The sequence below is a fragment of the Vombatus ursinus genome, unplaced genomic scaffold (assembly GCF_900497805.2).
Source record: "Vombatus ursinus unplaced genomic scaffold, bare-nosed wombat genome assembly UNPS02004276.1, whole genome shotgun sequence".
NCBI lineage: Eukaryota > Metazoa > Chordata > Mammalia > Diprotodontia > Vombatidae > Vombatus > Vombatus ursinus.
In genome coordinates this window covers 459,252-478,551 of record NW_020944054.1, presented here as the reverse complement: position 1 = coordinate 478,551, position 19,300 = coordinate 459,252, and the positions used below count along the sequence as shown (strand labels likewise).

Sequence of the window (19,300 nt, the reverse complement as noted above, 5' to 3'; positions counted from 1 at the left end):
TTTTCCCCCAGTTTCCTGCTTTCCTTTTAATTCTGACTGCATTGAGTTTTTGTGCAAACCCTTTTTAGTTTAATGTAATAAAAATTATCCATTTTACCTCCTGTGATCCTCTCTATCTCTTGTCTGGTCATGAACTCTTCCCTTATCCATAGTTTTGACAGGTAAAATTTTCCACACTCCTCTAATTTGCATATGATATCACCCTTTATGTCTAAATCACATACCCATTTTGGCCTTATCTTGGTATATAGTGTGAAATGTTAATCTATGATTAGTTTCTACTATACTCTTGTCCAGTTTTCCCAGTTTTTACTGTTTGCTCTTGGTTTTAGATAAATACTACTTGGTTTTATACTACTCTTAATTATAAGAAAAGTTCCATTTATTCCTATGCTTTCTAGTATTTTAAATAGGAACTGGTATCAATTTTGTCAAAATCTTTTCTGAATCTATCGATATAATCAAGATTTTTGTTGTTTTTGTTAATGATATAGTCAATTATACTTACTAGTTTTCCTAATATTGAACCCTGCATTTCTGGTATAAATCCCACCTAGTCATAGTGTGACACATTCTTTGTGATATATTGTTGTGTTCTCCTTGCAAATATTTTATTTAGAATTTGTGCATTGATATTCATCAGGAGAATTGGTCTATAGTTTTCTTTCTCTGTTTTTGTTCTCCCTGGTTTAGATATTGAAACCATATTTGTGTTGTAGAAGGAATTAAGTAGGACTCCTTCTTTACCAATGTTTTCAACCAGTTTATATAATATTGGAATTAATTTTCTTTAAATGTTTGATAGAATTTGCCTGTAAATCCATCTAGTCCTAGGGATTTTTTCTTAGGGAACTCATTTATGACAATTTCTTTTTCTTAGATAGGGTTAAGTAAGTATTCTACTTCCTCTTCTGTTTATCTAGGCTATTTATATTTTTGTAAAGATTCTTTTATTCAGGTTTTTTAGTTTTATTGGCATATAGTTGGGCAAAATAAATCCTAACAATGGTTTTAATTTCATCTTCATTATTTGTGCATTCACTTTTTTCATTTTGATACTGGTAATTTGGTCCCCTCCTCCTCCTCCTCCTCCTCCTCATGGGGTTAAGTGACTTGCCCAGGGTCACACAGCTAGTAAGTGTCAAGTGTCTGAGGCCAGATTTGAACTTAGGTCCTCCTGACTCCAAGGCTGGAGCTCTTTTTTTTTCAATCCATGCCTGGAATGCAAGCCCTCCTTACCTCTGACTCTTAGGATTCCTAGTTTCCTTTAAAGCTCAACTCACATGCAGCCTCATAATGGAATCCTGGACTTAGCTTTGTTTTAATGTATCTAATCCTTTGGCTGTTTAACCCATTCCTTCCTCCAAAGGTGCCTTTGACCTGTAGCTTTTCTTTCCCAAGAAAGGGATTCTCACCTGTTAGTTCCTTTGTCTCCTAGTCAAGAGCAATGAGATTTCACTTCCCAGGAGTTCTTCTGGTGGGCAATTCAACCTGTGTCATCGGGTATTGGACCAAAGCATTCTCCCTACAGGTTTCCCTGGGTACCCCATCCTTTCCTCCCTGCAAAACCATTCATTCAAGAACATAGTTCCCCTGCATTCTAGCTTCAGATCTAGTATGTAACAAAATAAGCTTATTTCTCCTTGATATTCTGATATTACAAATATTCATTTCATTGTAGCTAGTATTGCTGTTCCCTCAACTTTAAATGGAAAGTTTTCTCTTCCTGGAGTCATTTATTAGTTTGCTTGAAGGATTCATTGAAAGCAAGGATGCCTTGCTATAATACCTGCTGTGTTTTGCTCAGGGATACTTGCTTGCTATAGGCAATTTCCTTTGATGGGCTGTGGAAAGTAATGAGATCTGAGATAGGGAAGAAACAAGAAGTCACAGACTATGTTACATAAAACATATTACCACCATGTTGCAGAGTTGGATGTACTGGCAGACTTCCTGGTTGTTTTATGTTCTGCAACATTTAGAAATGTATTTCCCAACATCAGCTTCTAAGTGTGTTTTACAATCTCAGTAGCAGACTTCTTATCCCCTGTATTTCTGCATTTGATTCTTGGATCAAAGATATTAGCAGCAGCATAAATGGACTGATATCAAAATTTTTCTTGTTCTTAATAATGTCTTTCATTTGTCTTTATTCTGTGCTTATGAGTAGAAAGACCCGTAGATATTATGTGGGTATATATATATATTTATAAACTAAATTGGTTTTCTTGGGGCCATTTGGTGAGGAACATCTGGCAGAAATAGATTGACTCAAATGGAGTGGTTGCTATAATTATTTTACATAAAAATGTTTCTATTTTAGAGGTCTTAGTTGGGAGGATCCCAGATGGCCATATATAAATCTCTTAGATTAATATTTTCATTTTGAAAATAAATTATAACCCCCTTTTAAAGTATATTTTTCAGGGTTTAAAGGTCCTCAACAGAGAACCAGGAGAACTGAAAGTGTAGCTCAGCTCTTCCACTGACTTTATTTGTGTTCTTAGGTAAATCATTTTCAAACCTCTCAGGTTCTTCATCTATAAAAATGATTTTGTACTGAACAGGTGAATGAAAAACTCAGCCCACTCAATAAGCATTGATTAAGCACCTACTATGGAACAGGAAGTGTTAGGAATACAAAGAAAGGCAAAAAGATAATCCTTGCCCTTGAGAAGCTCTCATATTCTAATGGGGGAGACAGCATGCAAACAGTTGTGTAAGCCAGCTTTCTACAGGGTTGTGTTGTTCATAGCTTTCCTTCCAAGGAACAAGCATCTTTTAATTTTGTGGTTGCAGTGGCCATCTGCAGTGATCTTTGAGCCCAAGAATACAAAATCTGACACTGTTTCCATTTCTTCTCCCTCTATTTGCTGGGAAGTGATGGGGCCAGTTGCCAAGATCTCAGTTTTTTTTCAATGTTAAGCTTCAAGCCAGCTTTTACACTCTCCTCTTTCACCCTCATCAAGAGGCTTCTGCACTCTTCACTTTGTGCCATCAGAATGGTCTCATATGCATATCTGAGATTGTTGATATTTCTCCCAGCCTTAATTCTTTTGATTCTTCCAGCCTGGCATTTCACATGATGTACTCCGCATGTAAGCTAAATAAATAAGGTGATAACATATAGCCTTGTCGTACTCCTTTTCCAATCTTAAACCAATCAGTTGTTCCATGTTTGGTTCTAACTATTGCTTCGGGGCCTGCATACAGGGTTAGTAGAAGGTAATCTTAGAGGAAAGGCTTCCTGTATAAGCCAGGAGGCAGAGTGAGAAGAGAGAGCATTCTAGCCATGAGGGTCAGCTAATGAAAAGGTGCACGGATGGGACAAGGAAATTCACATATGAGAAACAGCAAGTGTCACTGAAACATTGAGTGTGTGGAAGGCACTGACTGGAAAGGGAGAAGGGAGCCAGGTTATGCAGAGCTTTGAACAACAAGCAGAGAATTTTGGATTTGATCCTGAAGGCCATAGGAAGTCATTAGAATATATTCAATGGGGGGGGGGGTTAGAAAAATCATTTTGACACCTGCATGGAGGATGGATTACAGTGGGGAAGTCAGGGAAGTCAGGCAGGGAGATAACTAGAAGGCTCTGGCAATAGTTCAGGTGTGAAAGGATGAGGGCCTTCATTAGGGTGACTGGGAGGATGATAGTTCAGTCAATAGTAATTGGAAAGTTTGCAATCTCTATGCTGATGTTTCTCAGATCTGTTTGTTCAGCCCTAATGACTTCTCTCCAGCTCTTCTATGGCCTTTCCACTGACCTCCAGGCTTGTATCTCCAGGCTTGTATCTACCTACTGGACATCTTAAACTCACCATTGTCCATAACTAAACTCATCATCTTTCCCCCTAAACCTTCCTGCCTCCTAACTTCCCTAAGGGCCCAGTCCCCCAGGTTCACAAACTAGGTATCATTCTTGACTGTCACCCCCCAGATCCAATCAGTTCTCAAGTCCAGTCTTCTATGTGGGACACAATGGATAGAGCACTGGGCCTGAGTCAGGATGACCTGAGTTCAAATCTGGCCTCAGACACTTACTAGCTGTGTGACCTTGGGCAAGTCAGTTAACCCTATTTGCCTCAGTTTCCTCATCTATAAAATGAGCTGGAGAAGGAAATGACAAACCACTCCAGTATCCCTGTCAAGAAAACCCTAAATGAGGTTACAAAACGTCAGACTTGACTGAAATGACTGAAGACTTCTATATGCTCCCTTCTGTCCTGTGACACCATTACCACTCTGGTGCAGACTCTCATAACTTTGTGCCCGGACCTTTATAGCTGGACTCCCTTCCTCCAGTGTCTCCCCACCACGGCTAAGTGGTACTACAGTGGATAGAATGCCAGGCTTGGAGTCAGGAAGACTTGAGGTCAAATCTGCTCTCAGATACTTACTAGCTGTGTTATCTTGGGCAAGTCACTTAGCCTCTGTCTGCCACAGTTTCCTTATCTATAAAATAGGGATAATAATAGCACCTCCCTCCCAGGTTGTTGTGGAGATCAAATGAGATGATAATTGTAAAGCTCTTAGCACAATGCCTGGCACCTAGTAAGTGCTATATAAATGTTAGCTATTATAGCTATTATTACAGTCCATCCTCCATTCAGATGTTCCTAAAGCACAAATCTGACCATGTCACCCTCTTAACTCAATAAACTTCAGTGGTCTCCTATTGGCCCCAGAATCAAATATCAGATCATCTGTTTAGCCTTTAAGGCCTTCATAACTTGGCCCTTTCCTAGTTTTCTAGGCTTCTTCCACCTTACTCCCTCCACCCTGCCCCCAATATGCTGTATAGTCAAGTGGCACTGGTCTTGTTTTCCCTAGGGCTCCATCTTAATCCATCTCCCAGTTCTGGGCATTTTCACTGGCTGTCCCCCCAAGCCCAGAACTCTCTCCCTCCTCATCTCTGTGCCCTGGGTTCCCTGGCTTCCTTCAGGTCTCAGCCTTTTTCTAGTCCTCCTTGATCTTCATGCTTTTCCTCTGACACCATCTCCCTATCTCCAGTTTATCCAGCATAGATCTTATTTACACAGACTTGTCTCCATTAGAGTATGAACTTAAGAACAGGGACTATTTTTTGCCTTTCTCTGAACCCGCAGTGCTTGGCACAGTGACCGGCACATAACAGGTACTTCACAAATGCTTGTTGAAGTTATTGATTTGGATGAGGGGGAGGGATTAGGGAAAAGCATACTGACTTTTGTTTTAGACAATAAAAAGCATTTGCTTGATGCTTACTATGTACAAAGCCCTGTGCTAAGCACTGAGGAAATAAAGAGAAGGGTAAGACTGCTCTCAAGAAGCCTCCGTTCTAAGGGGAGAGACAATAACACAAATGTGGGTTTCACCCACAAGTCGGATTTTTCATTTCCTCCATTTGGTTTTTCATTTCCTTCATGATCCTTAGGGGCAGTGGCAAAATAGATGGTAATGTATATGTTTAAAAATGATTTCCATTGATAAAATGATATTCCTTTCTAATCTTGAGCCATCTTACAGTATCAAAGACTTACTTTGACTATGAGAATGTTCTTTTCTGAGTCTTTGGTAGCTGAGGCTGTGGAGGGGGTAGGTACTGCAATAAACCTTTAAACCACTAAAATATTGCTTATTGAAGAATATGGCCCTGGGTAACTGGTTACTGAGAGTGCCAGTTTCATTCAAGTTCCTGGGGATCCCACCCAGATGGTATATTTTGTGATGCTTCCTTTTTTTCCCCTCTAAAGGGCCAGATGGTCATGTGACCAGGTATAGTTTGGAGTGGCTGCTGAAGAATAGCTATGAAGGGCAGAAGCAGACCATCCAGCCTAGAATTTTGTGGAATGCAGAGATCTACCGGCAGGCCCAGGTGCTGCCTGTTGACTTCCAGAGCTTTTTGGAGACCAAGGATGGCCTGAAGGAGTTTCTGCAAAACTTCCTGCTCTATGGAATTGCATTTGTAGAGAATGTCCCTCCAACTCGAGAGGATACAGAAAAGTTGGCGGGCAGAATCAGTTTGATCAGGTAAACTTTAGTAGGACCTAGCCAACATCCAATTTCTCATTTCCACCATGATTAACATGCAGAGCCCGAGGACCAGAAATCAAACATGACTTGATTACTCATTCTCATGCATAAATTCAAAATATCATGTGGCAGTAAGGCCTCTGATACTTACTTTTATGCTGCAGTTTCTAATATGGAGGCATATGTAGCAATCCAGGAGATTTTCCAGCCCATTGATTCTCTAAGTATGAACTGGGTGGGCAGTACTGTATTGCCAGTCCATCCTAGAAACCAAAACAAAGGGAAAGAAAGGTGAATTCAGGATACACTTGGTGCTATTTCCTGGCAAAATTCTAGAATAGATTGCACATTAAAAGGCAAAATGATCGTAAAGAATTCACATGGGTTCAGGAGGAAGTCATGAGCTGCCTCGACTTTCCAGGGCAGAATAGGACAGGTGTGGCAAGAGGAGGATTTAAGTAAGAGGCAAGTACAGGTCTGGACAATCTCTGTTAGAGTTCAAACAAAAGGGGGTGATCAAATGCCTCAGCAGTCCATTTCAATGCCATGCAATTCAGCAATGTGTCAGGCATTGCACTTGGTGCTGGGGGCACAAATACAGGGAACTTAAGCACATGCTGACATTCTACTGTTCAGATCCAACATGTATTTTACACAAAACATTACCAAAGTAAATACCAGGTAATTTGGTGATTGTAGTGGAGAGGGGGGAGGCAGGTCACTAACACCTGAAGAGATCTGGGAAGTTGAGCTGAGCCTTGATTCCCCAAGGTGGAAGTGGAAGGTGAGGAAGAAGGAGGGCCTTCCAGGCCAGGCAGCCAGATCCAGGGTAGAAGGTAAAATGTTGTGTATAGGCAACAGCAGGTAGCACTGTTTGGCTTCAGCAGAGAATGAATGAGAGGGAGTCTAAAGACATAGGTTGGAGCCAATCTGTGAAGGAACATAACCAAACAGAGGAACTCCTGTTTTATCTAAGTGGCAATAGGAGCTGCTGAAGCTTCTTGAGCAGGAGAATGGCATGGTAATTTGAAATTCCCATACTCTAGAAATATCAGTCTGTTCGTTGTGTGGAATATAGGTTGGGAGAGACCGGAGTCAGGAAGACCAGTTAGGAAGCTGGTACTAGAAGATGGGCTAGGCTGGGGATCTTCTACTGGAGCAAGCATTCAGGGCTCATGCCACAGACAGGGACTGAAGCCTGATGAGGTGGATGTGGGCAGCGTGAGCTGTAGGAGGTCTGAAGGCCAAGGAGAGAGGAATGAGGAGATGCCAAAGCTAGAGTTGTGGTATGGACTCATTCTCAGTGGCTCCTGTTACAATAGTAAAAGTTTGGAAGCAGTGTCCATAGCATGGTTGGGAGGCTGGGGGAGGGAGGTTAGGGCACTGGACTTGGAGTCCAAGGAGAAGTCACTTAACCCATATGGGCAGTCACTTCTTCTCTTGTGTCCTGGAGATGATTTTAGTTATTGCCAAGAGTTCACAAGGTTGCTGTTTGAAAAGCATTCGGTAAGCTCTATTATATGAATGTGAGCTCTGCTGTGTGATTTGCTGTGGCGTGCTGCTGGGAGCCCTGGGCTGACTTCAGGAGCCCAGGAATTACTCCTGCCTTCATCCCATACCAGCTGTTTGACTGTAGACTGTAAAATGAGGCACAGAATCAACACCCTTCTGGTCTGCTCTGTCAGGATCAAATGGGAGAAGAGGTGAGAAAGCTGGGAGCTACCAAGACAGATCAGAAGACTCAATGGCATCTATCTTCCTTTTGCTGTCCCCAGAGCAGCCATTTCAAGGGGTTCAGCCCAGCAGGGCAGATCTGTTCCCCCAGATCATTGGTTACATCTTTTGTGTGTGACCAAGGGTCCTCTGTATCCTCAAGCTGGAGCTTGGGTAAAAGCTTAGTCCTTAAAAGTTTCCAGGAATTTTCTCCTCTGTAAAAAAGGAGTTAGAAGTAGACTTGATGACCTCCAAAGTCCCTTCCATCCCCAGGATCCCATGGTCTTCATTAGATTTCTCTGATGGACTGAGGCTCTCACAGCCCTAACAGCATCCTCGCTCACAAATCCTGTGATAGCTTGAGACCTGGGCTGATTGGAGATTGTGGGGATAGATAGCACAAATGAAAATTTCAAATTAAACTGAGTGCCTGGATGTGATTAGCCACTTCCCAAATCTGGCCTGGCTGGAAAACATATATGGAAAACTGGAGATTACTGTGGCAATTTGTCACAAGAGCTAGCAGCAAGAGGGAGGGAGGACTGAGGATCTCTGTTGTTGCAACTATGGAGCCCCAGAAATATTGCAGTGCATGTACTTGTATATGTTTGGGTTCCTTGTAGTGGCAAATAACAACTACATGTATTCCATATGCATATCCCAAGCATGTTCCAGGAAGGGAAAGAGCAGAGCTAAGGTTTCCACCAGGTCTCTGGCTTCTCTGGCCTATACTCTCTCTGTAACATTCCACTGAGAAGATGCTCTTCAGCCCAGGGATGAGGGGGAGGGAGTGATCGCTCATCTTAATAGTCTATAATGAGGGGCTGAAAGAATCCAGTAAGAGGAAATGTGGAATAGAGAGAAACATAAAGTTCTACACTTGAGTTTCAAAAAACAGTTCATACACACAGTACAGAGGAGGCACAGCTAAACACCAGTACACATGAACAGCCCCTCAGAGCTTTCCTACATACAGTTCAGTATACTAACACTAATCTAATCCTGGGCTGCAATCAGAGAAGATACATCATGCAGGCTGAGGGAGGTGCTGGTCCTGCTCTTACTTGCCCTGGTCAGACTACATGTGGTATAGTGGGGGGGCGGGGCACATTTTGAAAAGGATATTTTTAAGCTGAAGAATGTCCAAGTTAGGCAGTCAGGAGGGGGAAGGCCTGCCTGTGAGGCTTAGTTAAGGGAACTAGGTACGTCTAGCCTGGAAAAGAGAAAATTGGGTGGAGGAGAACATCACAAGTATCTTCAAATATTTAAAGGGCTATCCCAGAGAAGAGGATTAGACCAGCTGTGCTTGTCCTGGATGATAGAACCAGGAGCAACAGTTAGAAGTTGCAAAAAGGAAAACAGATTGATGTCAGGAAAAACTTCCTAAGAATGAGAGCTATCCCACAGTGGGAGGGGCCACCCTGGGAAGTGAGGGAACCCTTTCACTAGAGATTTTCAGGCAAAAGCTGGCTAGCCAATAGTCAGTTAAGCTATAGAAGAAATTCTTATTCAGATCTAGGCTAGGCTAGATGGTCCCTAAGGTACTTCTCCTCTTTGAGGTCCTATAGTTTGTTGAATGAATGAATGAGATACTAATGTCAAATTACAGAATCACACATTCATAAAATCTCAACCTAAAGCTAAAACATAAAAGAAATGAATAGGGACAAATGTAAAGTCTTATATGTCAATTAAGAAAAATCAATTTGTCAGGGTACAGAATAGGAGGAAAGAGGGCTGCCAGGCTTAATAGGGGTTTGTGGGCAAAGGGCTTGAAGTTCGCAATTGACCATCTGTTCCATGAAATGTGAAATGATCGGTGAAATCTCTTCCTACTGTAATCCCGACAATACTTTCAATTCCTGTAATACTTCACCTAGATTTCTCTCAGTCCTTATAATGGCCCAGTGAGGAGACAAAGCAGATGGTGTGTATCATCACTTCATTAAAGCAGCTGAGATTCCAAATTTAAGTCACTTTCTCAGCAAATGAACCAGGAATAGTCTCCTGACTTTATGCTTTTTGCAAAAGCAATAGTTTCAAGGTGTTCTATGTTGGTCAGCTCCCATTTGGACAGATTTACCAGTTGTATTTGGGTTTTAGGTGCCACAGTCTTAGGACAGAGATGAAAAGCATCTGTTACCTGAATGGTTAGGGATATGAAGACTATGGTCAGAAAGAAATAGGAAGGAAATAGGGATGGAAAAGAGAATCCATAGGGAGGTAGAGGTCTCCTGCCTATCCTCAGATATTTGTGGGGCTGTCATGAGTAAGCCAGTCAGCATGGAGTTAAAATTCATAGAGAGCTCTATCTTAGTTGACTATATGAAACAACTTCCTGGCCAGAGAAATCAGCCCCCTTGGAAATGAGCTCCCCATCACTGGAGGTATTCAAGCCAAGGCTAAACGCACCTCTTAGGGTGCTGTGGGGTAGACGCAGTCATTGGGTGAGGGACGTTGAATAATCTCCAGAGTCCTTCCAACTCAGTTTTTCTAGTCTGTGGTTCTAAGAGGTCACTCAAGGTTTCAGAGCCCCCGATGACTTATCATATTTTATACTCTAATGCCAACTTCTTGACAGGGAGATCAGTGAACAGACCTTTGTGGGGGATATTGCCATATTTGGCTTTGATGAAATTTGTTATCTTTTTTCCAGATAGCAGCCCGGTTGTCTTATTGATTTTCATGGAAAAAAAATAATAAAGTATTTCAGGGTAGATGTCAGGGAGAAGATTGAAGGGAAAAAAATTAAAATGTCAAGCAATTCATCTTCCATCTCTTTATCTCACAGAGAAACCATCTACGGTAGAATGTGGAATTTTACTTCGGATTTCTCCAGGGGAGACACGGCATACACCAAGCTAGCCCTGGATCGCCACACAGACACCACCTATTTCCAAGAGCCCTGTGGGTATGTGAACCGACTAACCAGGATCAGAGCGTGCCTGTTAGGCTGACAGCAACTGTGTGTATACCTGTAGGTTTCTGGCCTTTTCAGTGGCATATCAAAATCTTGCTTAAAGGCCAGTGAGTTGCACTGGTTTGTTTTTTTTTTTTGACCTTGTGCTCCTGGAAGCCACAGTCATTCTATGATTTAATAGTACTCATCAGCCTCCTTTTAGTGTGGTGAACTCTAACATTTTAAATGGGAAAAGAAAGCAATCTAATTATAGAGCTAAGGGGTTTTACATTTTATTGAGTTGATTTTTTTTCCCCAAAGCAATTGACATCTTTAAGTAATTTTGTTCCATGGAGTGACTATTATATGGAATAGAGAAAAAGTCCCTTTCTCCACACATTTTGAAAAGAAAACCGATAACAAGATATCCATACTTCCTGTCCCCTGACACGCACAATCCACATTGCTTTTTTCTTCTTCCTCTGAAATGTTAAGCTTCCTAAACAGTATATGCTTTTTCTTTGATGAAACCAGAAAGGGTGACATTAAAAGGGACAGATCATTGTCTCTCCCTGGAGAGGAGGTCAGGGAAGTGAGAGCTCATCAGACATTACCACTCCAACCTTGTCTAGCTGACCCTCCTTAACCTGCATCCACTGTGAGGAGAATGATGGGCTGCTGATGTCACTGCTTCCGCTAGCTGCTGCTAGTGCATTTGGCCATCACTGGTGTCTGCCACAGTTTATTTCTCAGCTCTGCACTAGGGAGTGAGACACCAATAAACCCCACCTCTGAGTCACTGGTCATTGATGGCCACACCTTCCTTCCCCTTCAGTGTCTTATATCTAAAGCTCTTGTTTACACCCACACTGGAACCTAGAGTGAGCCATTAGTCTTCTCCAAAGGAAGATTTGAAATAAGACTAATGGTGTTTTGTAAAAGCACTGAGACTAATGCCAGATGCCTGTGCACAAAGGAGTCACCATTACTTATGCTAACTAGCAAGAGAGAAACATTCATCTGACTTACACTTCTCAATGCTAGCCATCAACTTCATTAATGGAATGCATGCGAACATTTGTTTATATTACTTATTAGACAATACAAACATTAACATCACTAGAAACAAACCACCCACCTGATGTCTTAGGGCTTCCCAGTAAATAGGTCTTATATAAGTTTATAAGTCTCAACAACAAGGTTCCTTCTCTGCCCAGACAGAGGCCATGTGTCTCCCTCTGAGGCAGTGGCCCAGAAAGTCACCAAATCTCTGTTAGGCAATCAGCACTGCCCTCAAGCTAACACAGGGGATTCCAGTCTCAAGTGCAGGGAATGCAGGAGTCAACCTCAGTCATGACCCAAGAGCAGGCTGAAGACTAGAGGTCTCTGGTGGGTTTCTTATAGTTCTAGCTATGGGTATTAGTTGGCTACACCCAAGTTCTGATCCGTTGGTTGATTACCTAAGCTTAGGATGAAAGGAAATGTCATTGTTTCTAATGAAACTGTTGTCCTTGTTGCTCAGTTATTTCTGACTCTTTGTGACCCCATTTGGGGATTTTTTGGCAAAGACACTAGAGTGGTTTGCCATTTCCTTCTCTAACTCATTTTACAGATGAAGAAACAGAGGCAATCAGGGTTAAGTGACTTGTTCAGGGTCACACAGCTAGGAAGTGTCTGAGGCCAGATTTGAATTCATGTCTTCCTGACTTCAAGTCTGGCACTCTATCCACTGTACCACCTAGCTGCCCAAGAAGGTGAATGTGAGATTCCCTATGGGACCAGGCTGAGAACAGGCTCAGACTGCAACTGACCTCAGCTGTGTAGGTGGGAAAGCTGTGAGGCTTACTAGCCTCAGTCTTGGCCTGTGGCTTACTTTGTTGTTGTTGAGTAGTTTCAGTCACGTCCAACTCTCTGTGACCCCATTTGGGGTTTTCTTGGCAGGGATACTGGAGTAGTTTGCCATTTCCTTCTCCGACTCATTTTATAGAGGAGGAATTGAGGCCAACAGGGTGAAGTGACTTGCCCGGGGTCACCCAGCTAGTAAGTGTCTGAGGCTGGATTTAAACTCAAGAAGATGAGTAGTCCTGCTTCCAAGCCCAGTGCTTTATCTACTACCCCACCTAGCTACCCCCAATTACAGTTCTTAAGAACTACTTGTTTTTAAGTCTTTCCTCAGAAAATGCCTAGTTCCTTTTGAGATAGTTTAGGAAAACTCTTTAAGGTACCATGCTTGGTACAAAAATGAAAAAAAAAACAAAACAGTCCCTCCTCTTAAGAAGTTTACATTGGGGGGCGGGGAGGGAAAGGTAATCAAATGTTAACTTAGAGAATACTAACTTAGAGAGACATCAAGAAAAAATTCCTATTTTTTTTTTAAAGAAGAGTTTTCCTAAACTATCTCAAGAGGAACTAGGCATTTTATGAGGAGGGCGGACATTGCAGTCCTGGGATGGCTAGCCTAGGCCAAGCTCAGATGCAGAAGATAAAGTTTGGCTGGAACATAGAGTTAGAAAGGGGAAGAGTTTTCATGAGCCTGGAAAGGTAGGTTTTAAAGACATTGACCTATCATTTATCTTTTATCCTTGAAGTGGTAAGAAGCCACTGGCAGTTAAGCAGAGGACTGATATGCTCAGAATTGGGCTTTAGGGAGATCATTTGGGCAGCTATGATTTTGATGAATACTTTTGTAATAGGATCGGTGCTAATGAAAGGAATTTTCCATTTTTTTCCCAAAATTCTTTTCTGTTCCAATAAGATCCTCTGTTGACCAATGAACAGAGGGATTTCTTGATGTCCCTTTTTTCCCCTCCTTTAGCATTCAGGTATTTCACTGTCTCAGACATGAAGGGACTGGTGGTAGGACCCTGCTCGTGGATGGATTCTATGCAGCAGAAAAGGTCCTGCAGAGGGCTCCTGCAGACTTTGACCTCCTCAGCAAGGTGCCACTGAAACATGAGTATATTGAAAATGTGGGCGAATGTCACAACCACATGATTGGGGTTGGGCCAGTCTTGAATATCTACCCATGGAACAAAGAGCTCTACTTGATTAGGTGAGCATGAAAAAATTGCCCCTTCCCTAGGCAGAGTATGTAATAAGCTGCTATTCTCCAAAGTGACTCTTGATCCTTAAGCCTACCCTCCTGATCAAAATCTCCCAAGTCCTTACATCTGTGCTCACCACAATATTGACATCTTACAGCATTCATTCCCTTTGAGGAGCTTCCTGGAAATCAGTTGAATGGTGTGCTGCAGCCACAGGCTTTATCAATAAAGACCTTTTGCTACAGGGAGAATCTCAGAAGAGGGTCTTGGGCAAGCTCAGAAATTAAAAAGTGAGAACAATCCCACAATAGAGGCTTGGGTTCAGGGAGATTCAATGTCATACATTTCCTAAAAGAGGTGGAAACCCAAAAGTCAAATCTAAATAGGGTCGGCCTGACTCATTGACTCTCAACAAATTAGTAAGTAGAAAAGCAATAGTCACCGCAAATGTGTACAAGTCACTTTTACTGATGAAGGCATCGATTGTCTCCTCTGCAATATGAACATGCTACAGCATGTTAAAAGGCAGCATAACAGGATAGATAGAAAGCAGGCCTCAGAGTCCAGAAGGCCTGGGCTTAGAGTCTGCCTCTGGCACAGCCTGGCTCTCAATGCCCCAAGCAACTCTCTGAAATAAGAAATCCACAGAAGTTGCTAATCTGTATTATCTCCCCAGCCCTCCCAGACTTTCAGGATAACCACTGTGTTACTTGGACCTAGCTTACAGCCTTGTTTATAAAGAAAGATTTCCACTTTTTTTCTGGGTTGCACCACAGGTACAACAATTATGACCGTGCTGTCATTAACACTGTGCCTTATGATGTTGTCCACCGTTGGTACGCAGCACACCGGACACTCACTACAGAGCTGAGGAGGCCAGAGAATGAGTTATGGATCAAACTGAAACCAGGCAAGGTGAGCTTCTCACTTTAGGATTGGAATGAAAGTTGTTTGCCCTGAATCTGATGGTAACTGAGCCAAGGAGTTAGGTATTGGTCTTTCCAGGTGGTTTCTTTGCTCTTGCTTTCAGTGTGAACTTGAGATGGTCATTAACTCATGGGAGCTGATGAACCCCAAGTGAAGTAGGGTAGAAGGAGAAGAGAAGAGGGCTCAGGACAGATCATTCAAATGCTTGGGCCTTCAGACTAGATCGTAAGAAACTCTAGGGAAATAGCACAGTGATAGCATTTTGTATAAAGGAAAAAATAGAAGGCTTCTTTCAATGGCACTGATTATATTACAAAAGAAACAGAAACAGAGCTGCCCAGTTTATCTCCCTAAAGCCCAACATCACTCTTCTGCTCAAGAACTGCCAGTGGCTCCCTACTCCTTCCAGAATAAAAGATAAAAGACTGAGCTTGGTCATTAAAGAGCTTTTATTGTTTATGCCTTGTGAGGAGTCTGATATCTTTTTGAGGAAGAGTGGAAAAATAACAGGAGAAGAGGAATAGTTGTTATTAATCAGTCAGTCACAAAGTAGTCATTAAGCTCACTAACTCACTAAGCATATAAAGACAGAAATGGAAACGTCTCTGTCCTCACAGAGCTTGCATTCTGTCCTAGAAGCAGGTATAAAATAAATATTGTACAAGGTAATACGAGGAGAAGGCACTAGAAGAAGAGAGATCCAGAAAGGTCTCATTGAGGAGGCAGCACTTGGGTAGAACTCCCAAGGAAGCCCTGGATCCTAAGAACAAAATTCTCATTTACATGGCCCTTATAAATGTTCCTTTGAATCTCACAACATTCCTTTTGAGAAGAATGTGCTATGACTGAGATTCAGTAAGTTTCCCAAGGCCACCTAGACATAAGTGGCAGAACTTTGAGGACAGGGTAGTTCAGTAGAGTCTTCCCATTCTGCTGCCTGGCTTCTTTGGGTCCTCTCCATTGAAATGTTATTATTTCAGCCAGTACAAGCTCCTCAAGTCTAGGTATTGTATGTGCTACAATTTTCCTTTGTAGCTTCTACCAGGGCCTACCACAGGATCTACCCCAGGAACTCCACAGATACTGAGTATTCAAACATGGTGACTGATTTTTTGAGCTCACTCAAAGCAATCTATTTAAAGCTTTTCTTTAAAGTAACCTCCAAGCAATTTGGAACTATGCCCAAAGGGCTCTAAAACTGTGCACACCCTTTGATCCAGCAATACCACTTCTAGGTGTGCATCCCAAAGAGATCATAAAAACAGAAAAAGGACCCACATGTACAAAAATATTTATAGCAGCTCTTTTTATGGTGGCAAAGAATTGGAAATTGAAGGGATGCCAATTAATTGGGGAATGGCTGAACAAGTTGTTGTGGTATGTGAATGTAATGGAATATCACTGTGCATGATGATGAAATAATGAACAGGCAGATTTCAGAAAAACTGGGAAAGACTTACATGAACTGATGCTGAGTGAAAGTGAGCAGAACCAGGAGAACATTGTACACAGTAACAGCAACATTGTGTGATGATCAACTATGACTGACTTAGCTCTTCTCAGCAATACACTGATCCAAGAGAATTCCAATAAACTCATGATGGAAAATGCTATCCATATCCAGAAAAAGAATTATGAAGTCTGAATGCAGATCAAAACATATTATTTTCTATTTTTTGTATGGCTTTTCCCTTTTGTTCTGTTTCACAACATGACTAATGTGGAAATATGTTTATATGATTTCACATGTATAACCTATATCAGATTGCTTTCTGTCTTGGGGAAGGGGGGGATGGGAGGGAAAGGAAGGGAGAAAAAATTTGCAACTCAAAATCTTATAAAAAATTAATGTTGAAAACTATCCTTACACGTAATTGGAAAAAATAAAATACTATTTACCCAATAAATAAATAAAGTAACCTCCACTGATTTCAGAATCTCATAGTTGTCTCCTCTTCTGATAGTGTCCTCTCTTTCCCTTTGTTTATTTACAGGTGCTATTTATAGACAACTGGCGTGTTCTACATGGCCGGGAATCATTCACGGGCTATCGCCAGCTATGTGGCTGTTACCTGACAAGAGATGATGTGTTAAGCACAGCCCGCTTCCTTGGACTTCAAGCTTAAAACTTCATCCATGGAAATGAAGTCTGACAGCCACTGAGCATGCTGATATACCAGAAAGAATTGTTTATCCTAAAGAGCAGGAAATCTTGTATCAGTCTTTAGATTGGCCTCCTAGAGCACCCCACAGCATTTAAGCATTCTCTTGCTACTGACATGAAGACATACATAAGAGAGGGTCTAGTAGGCTCCAAAGTCCCCCATCCAATGGCAAAGCATTTCCCATTCTCTTCCATAGAGCAGGCATTTTTTTTTTAGTTCTTGGGCCTTTTGGTGTAATCCAGATCAGCTCACTCCCATGCTATCCCCATAATAAATCCCTTTGTATCTGAATCCCTTAAAACAGGCCTGGAAGAGACTTCATCATTTAATCCAACCCCTTCATTTTAGAAATTAGGAAAACTGAGGCCCTGAGAAATTGAATGACTGATTCCAAGGTCCTATAGCTAATTTACATCAGAGTCAGGACCCAAACCCAGGTCTCCTTACTCCCCTGTCAAGGTCAGAGGAAGTCTCAGGAGGTCTCTACCATCCATCCTTTGTTTCCTGGCAAGGTCAGTGATCAGAGGTAGAATCAGGGAATCTCAAGTTTAAATGTAAATGGGACCTCAGAGATAGTCCAATTCCCACATTTAATATACGGGAAGTGATTTACCCAAACTCACACAGGTGACTGGGCTTGGATTTAAACCAAAGTCCCCTGACTTCAAAGATCATATAGCTTTTGGGTTGGCAGAGCCAGTATGTCTTCTGATTCCAAATCCAGTCCTCTCTTCTTCATTGACATCAGAATCATAGGATTCAGAACAGGAAGGGTCCTTAAAAATCATCCAGTGCAAGCCCCTCATTTGACAGATGAGGAAACTGAGGCATAGAGAGGTCCAAAATTATGCAGGCAGTAAGGAACACAGTTGGGATGCAAGAACCTTGAATACCAAAGACCTTGCTTGCACTTCAGAATGAAACATCTTTAAGTTATAGCTTAGTTAGCAGAACATGGTTATTTTCTGCAGTATCCATCATTTCATAATTTAGTTACTAGAAAGCATTGAATGCCTTCCATTTCAGAATTCTCATACTTTGGCTCTGATATTTTCATTCCTGGCTATGGTGGTTTCCCAGAACTTAATACTATGGTTGTAGTTCTCAGCCCCATAAATCTCCCTTGGGACTTGGGGGGAATCACAGGATGGCAGAGATAGAAGTGACCTTAGGGACCATCTGATAAGACCCCCTAATCTTAGAGATGAGGAAACTGTGACCCAGGGAGGAAAAAAGACAGGCTCATGGGCTCATGGATTTAGAGCAAAGGTCCTCAGAGGCCACCAAGGCCAGGTCTGTCACTGGACAGAAGCCCACAGAGCTAAAATGACTTTGCCCCAGGCCACACAGTAAGTGGCAGAACTCAGATTTGAACCCAGGCCCTGTGACCCCAGATTTAGTGCACAGTTTATGTCAAATTTTGAAGAGATTTTAGAAATAGGCCAACCGCCTAAATTTTACATGGAAGGACCTGATGCCAAGACGGGGAAAGGGATTTGCCTGGCAAACCTCTCAGCAAATAGTAACGAAGGATGATTTCTTTACCAAAGTACCTGTGTTGTTCTGGTTGTGCAATTTGCTGTACAGGGAGACAATATCTGGCCTGGCCAGTGAGTGCCAGAGCTACCATTTCTGTTGGGCTTCCAGGTTTGCAGAGCACTTTAATTTGGCTCATTTCTGCCTCCCAATAACCCTAGGAGGTAGATATTACAGGCCTTATGAGGGGCCCTAAGAAACCACGTACAGGACAACCCAGACATATGAGTTGAGAAACCACAGAGTGGAAGACGGGGTGTGTGTGTGTGTGTGTGTGTGTGTGTGTGTGTGTGTGTGTGTGTGTGTGTCTTTGTCTTTGAAAGGCAGAAAAGGTGGGGAAGCTTGTATGGATTCAAGGGAAGGAAAGGGAATAGAATAAGCATTTTTTTTTTGGTGAGGCAATTGGGGTTAAGTGACTTGCCCAGGGTCACAGCTAGTAAGTGTCAAGTGTCTGAGGCTGGATTTGAACTCAGGTCCTCCTGACTTCAAGGCCAGAGCTCTACTGCACCGCCTAGCTGCCCCTAGAATAAGCATTTCTAGAGAATCTGTTATGTGCCATGAACTGAGCTAAGCACTTTACAGACATCTCACAATGACCCTGGGAGGTGGGTGCTATTATGATCCCTATTTTACAGAGGAGGAAACTGAGACAAACAGATGAAGTGGTTGGCTCAGAGTTGCATGGCTAGAAAGTGTCTGAGGCCAGATTTCAATTTAGACCTTTCTGACCCCTGGTCTAACTCTCTGTACATTGTGGTGCCCCCTGGTTGCCTAGGGGTATAGTTCAGAGCTAATGCCCATACCGCTGCTGATATTCATAGTACCCTAGATTTATGTAGCACTTGAATGTTCCTAGAACATTCCACATACATTATCTCATTTGAGCTTCCCAACCCTGTATGGTAGATGGAAGAGGCAAGAGCACCATTCTACAAATGAGCAGATGGAGGTGCAGAGAGGTGTCATGGTCTAGACAGTGGATAGAGAGCCTACATCAGAGT

General features: G+C 42.3%; 1 protein-coding gene across 3 annotated transcripts in view; it reads left to right on the top strand.

Moving 5' to 3' along the window:
- Positions 1–18,722, top strand: part of TMLHE (trimethyllysine hydroxylase, epsilon) — a 102,135-nt gene extending 83,413 nt beyond the window's left edge. For 2 of the 3 annotated variants that reach the window (XM_027877698.1, XM_027877696.1), the window contains 5 exons: positions 5,736–6,012; positions 10,520–10,639; positions 13,443–13,679; positions 14,448–14,586; positions 16,593–18,722. In XM_027877698.1, coding sequence (XP_027733499.1) covers positions 5,736–6,012; positions 10,520–10,639; positions 13,443–13,679; positions 14,448–14,586; positions 16,593–16,724 — 905 coding nt within the window. In that variant the 3' untranslated portion in view covers positions 16,725–18,722. The remainder of the gene's footprint in view (positions 1–5,735; positions 6,013–10,519; positions 10,640–13,442; positions 13,680–14,447; positions 14,587–16,592) is intronic. The other variant, XM_027835091.1, reaches the window with a different exon arrangement.
- The last annotated feature ends 578 nt before the right edge of the window (positions 18,723–19,300 follow it).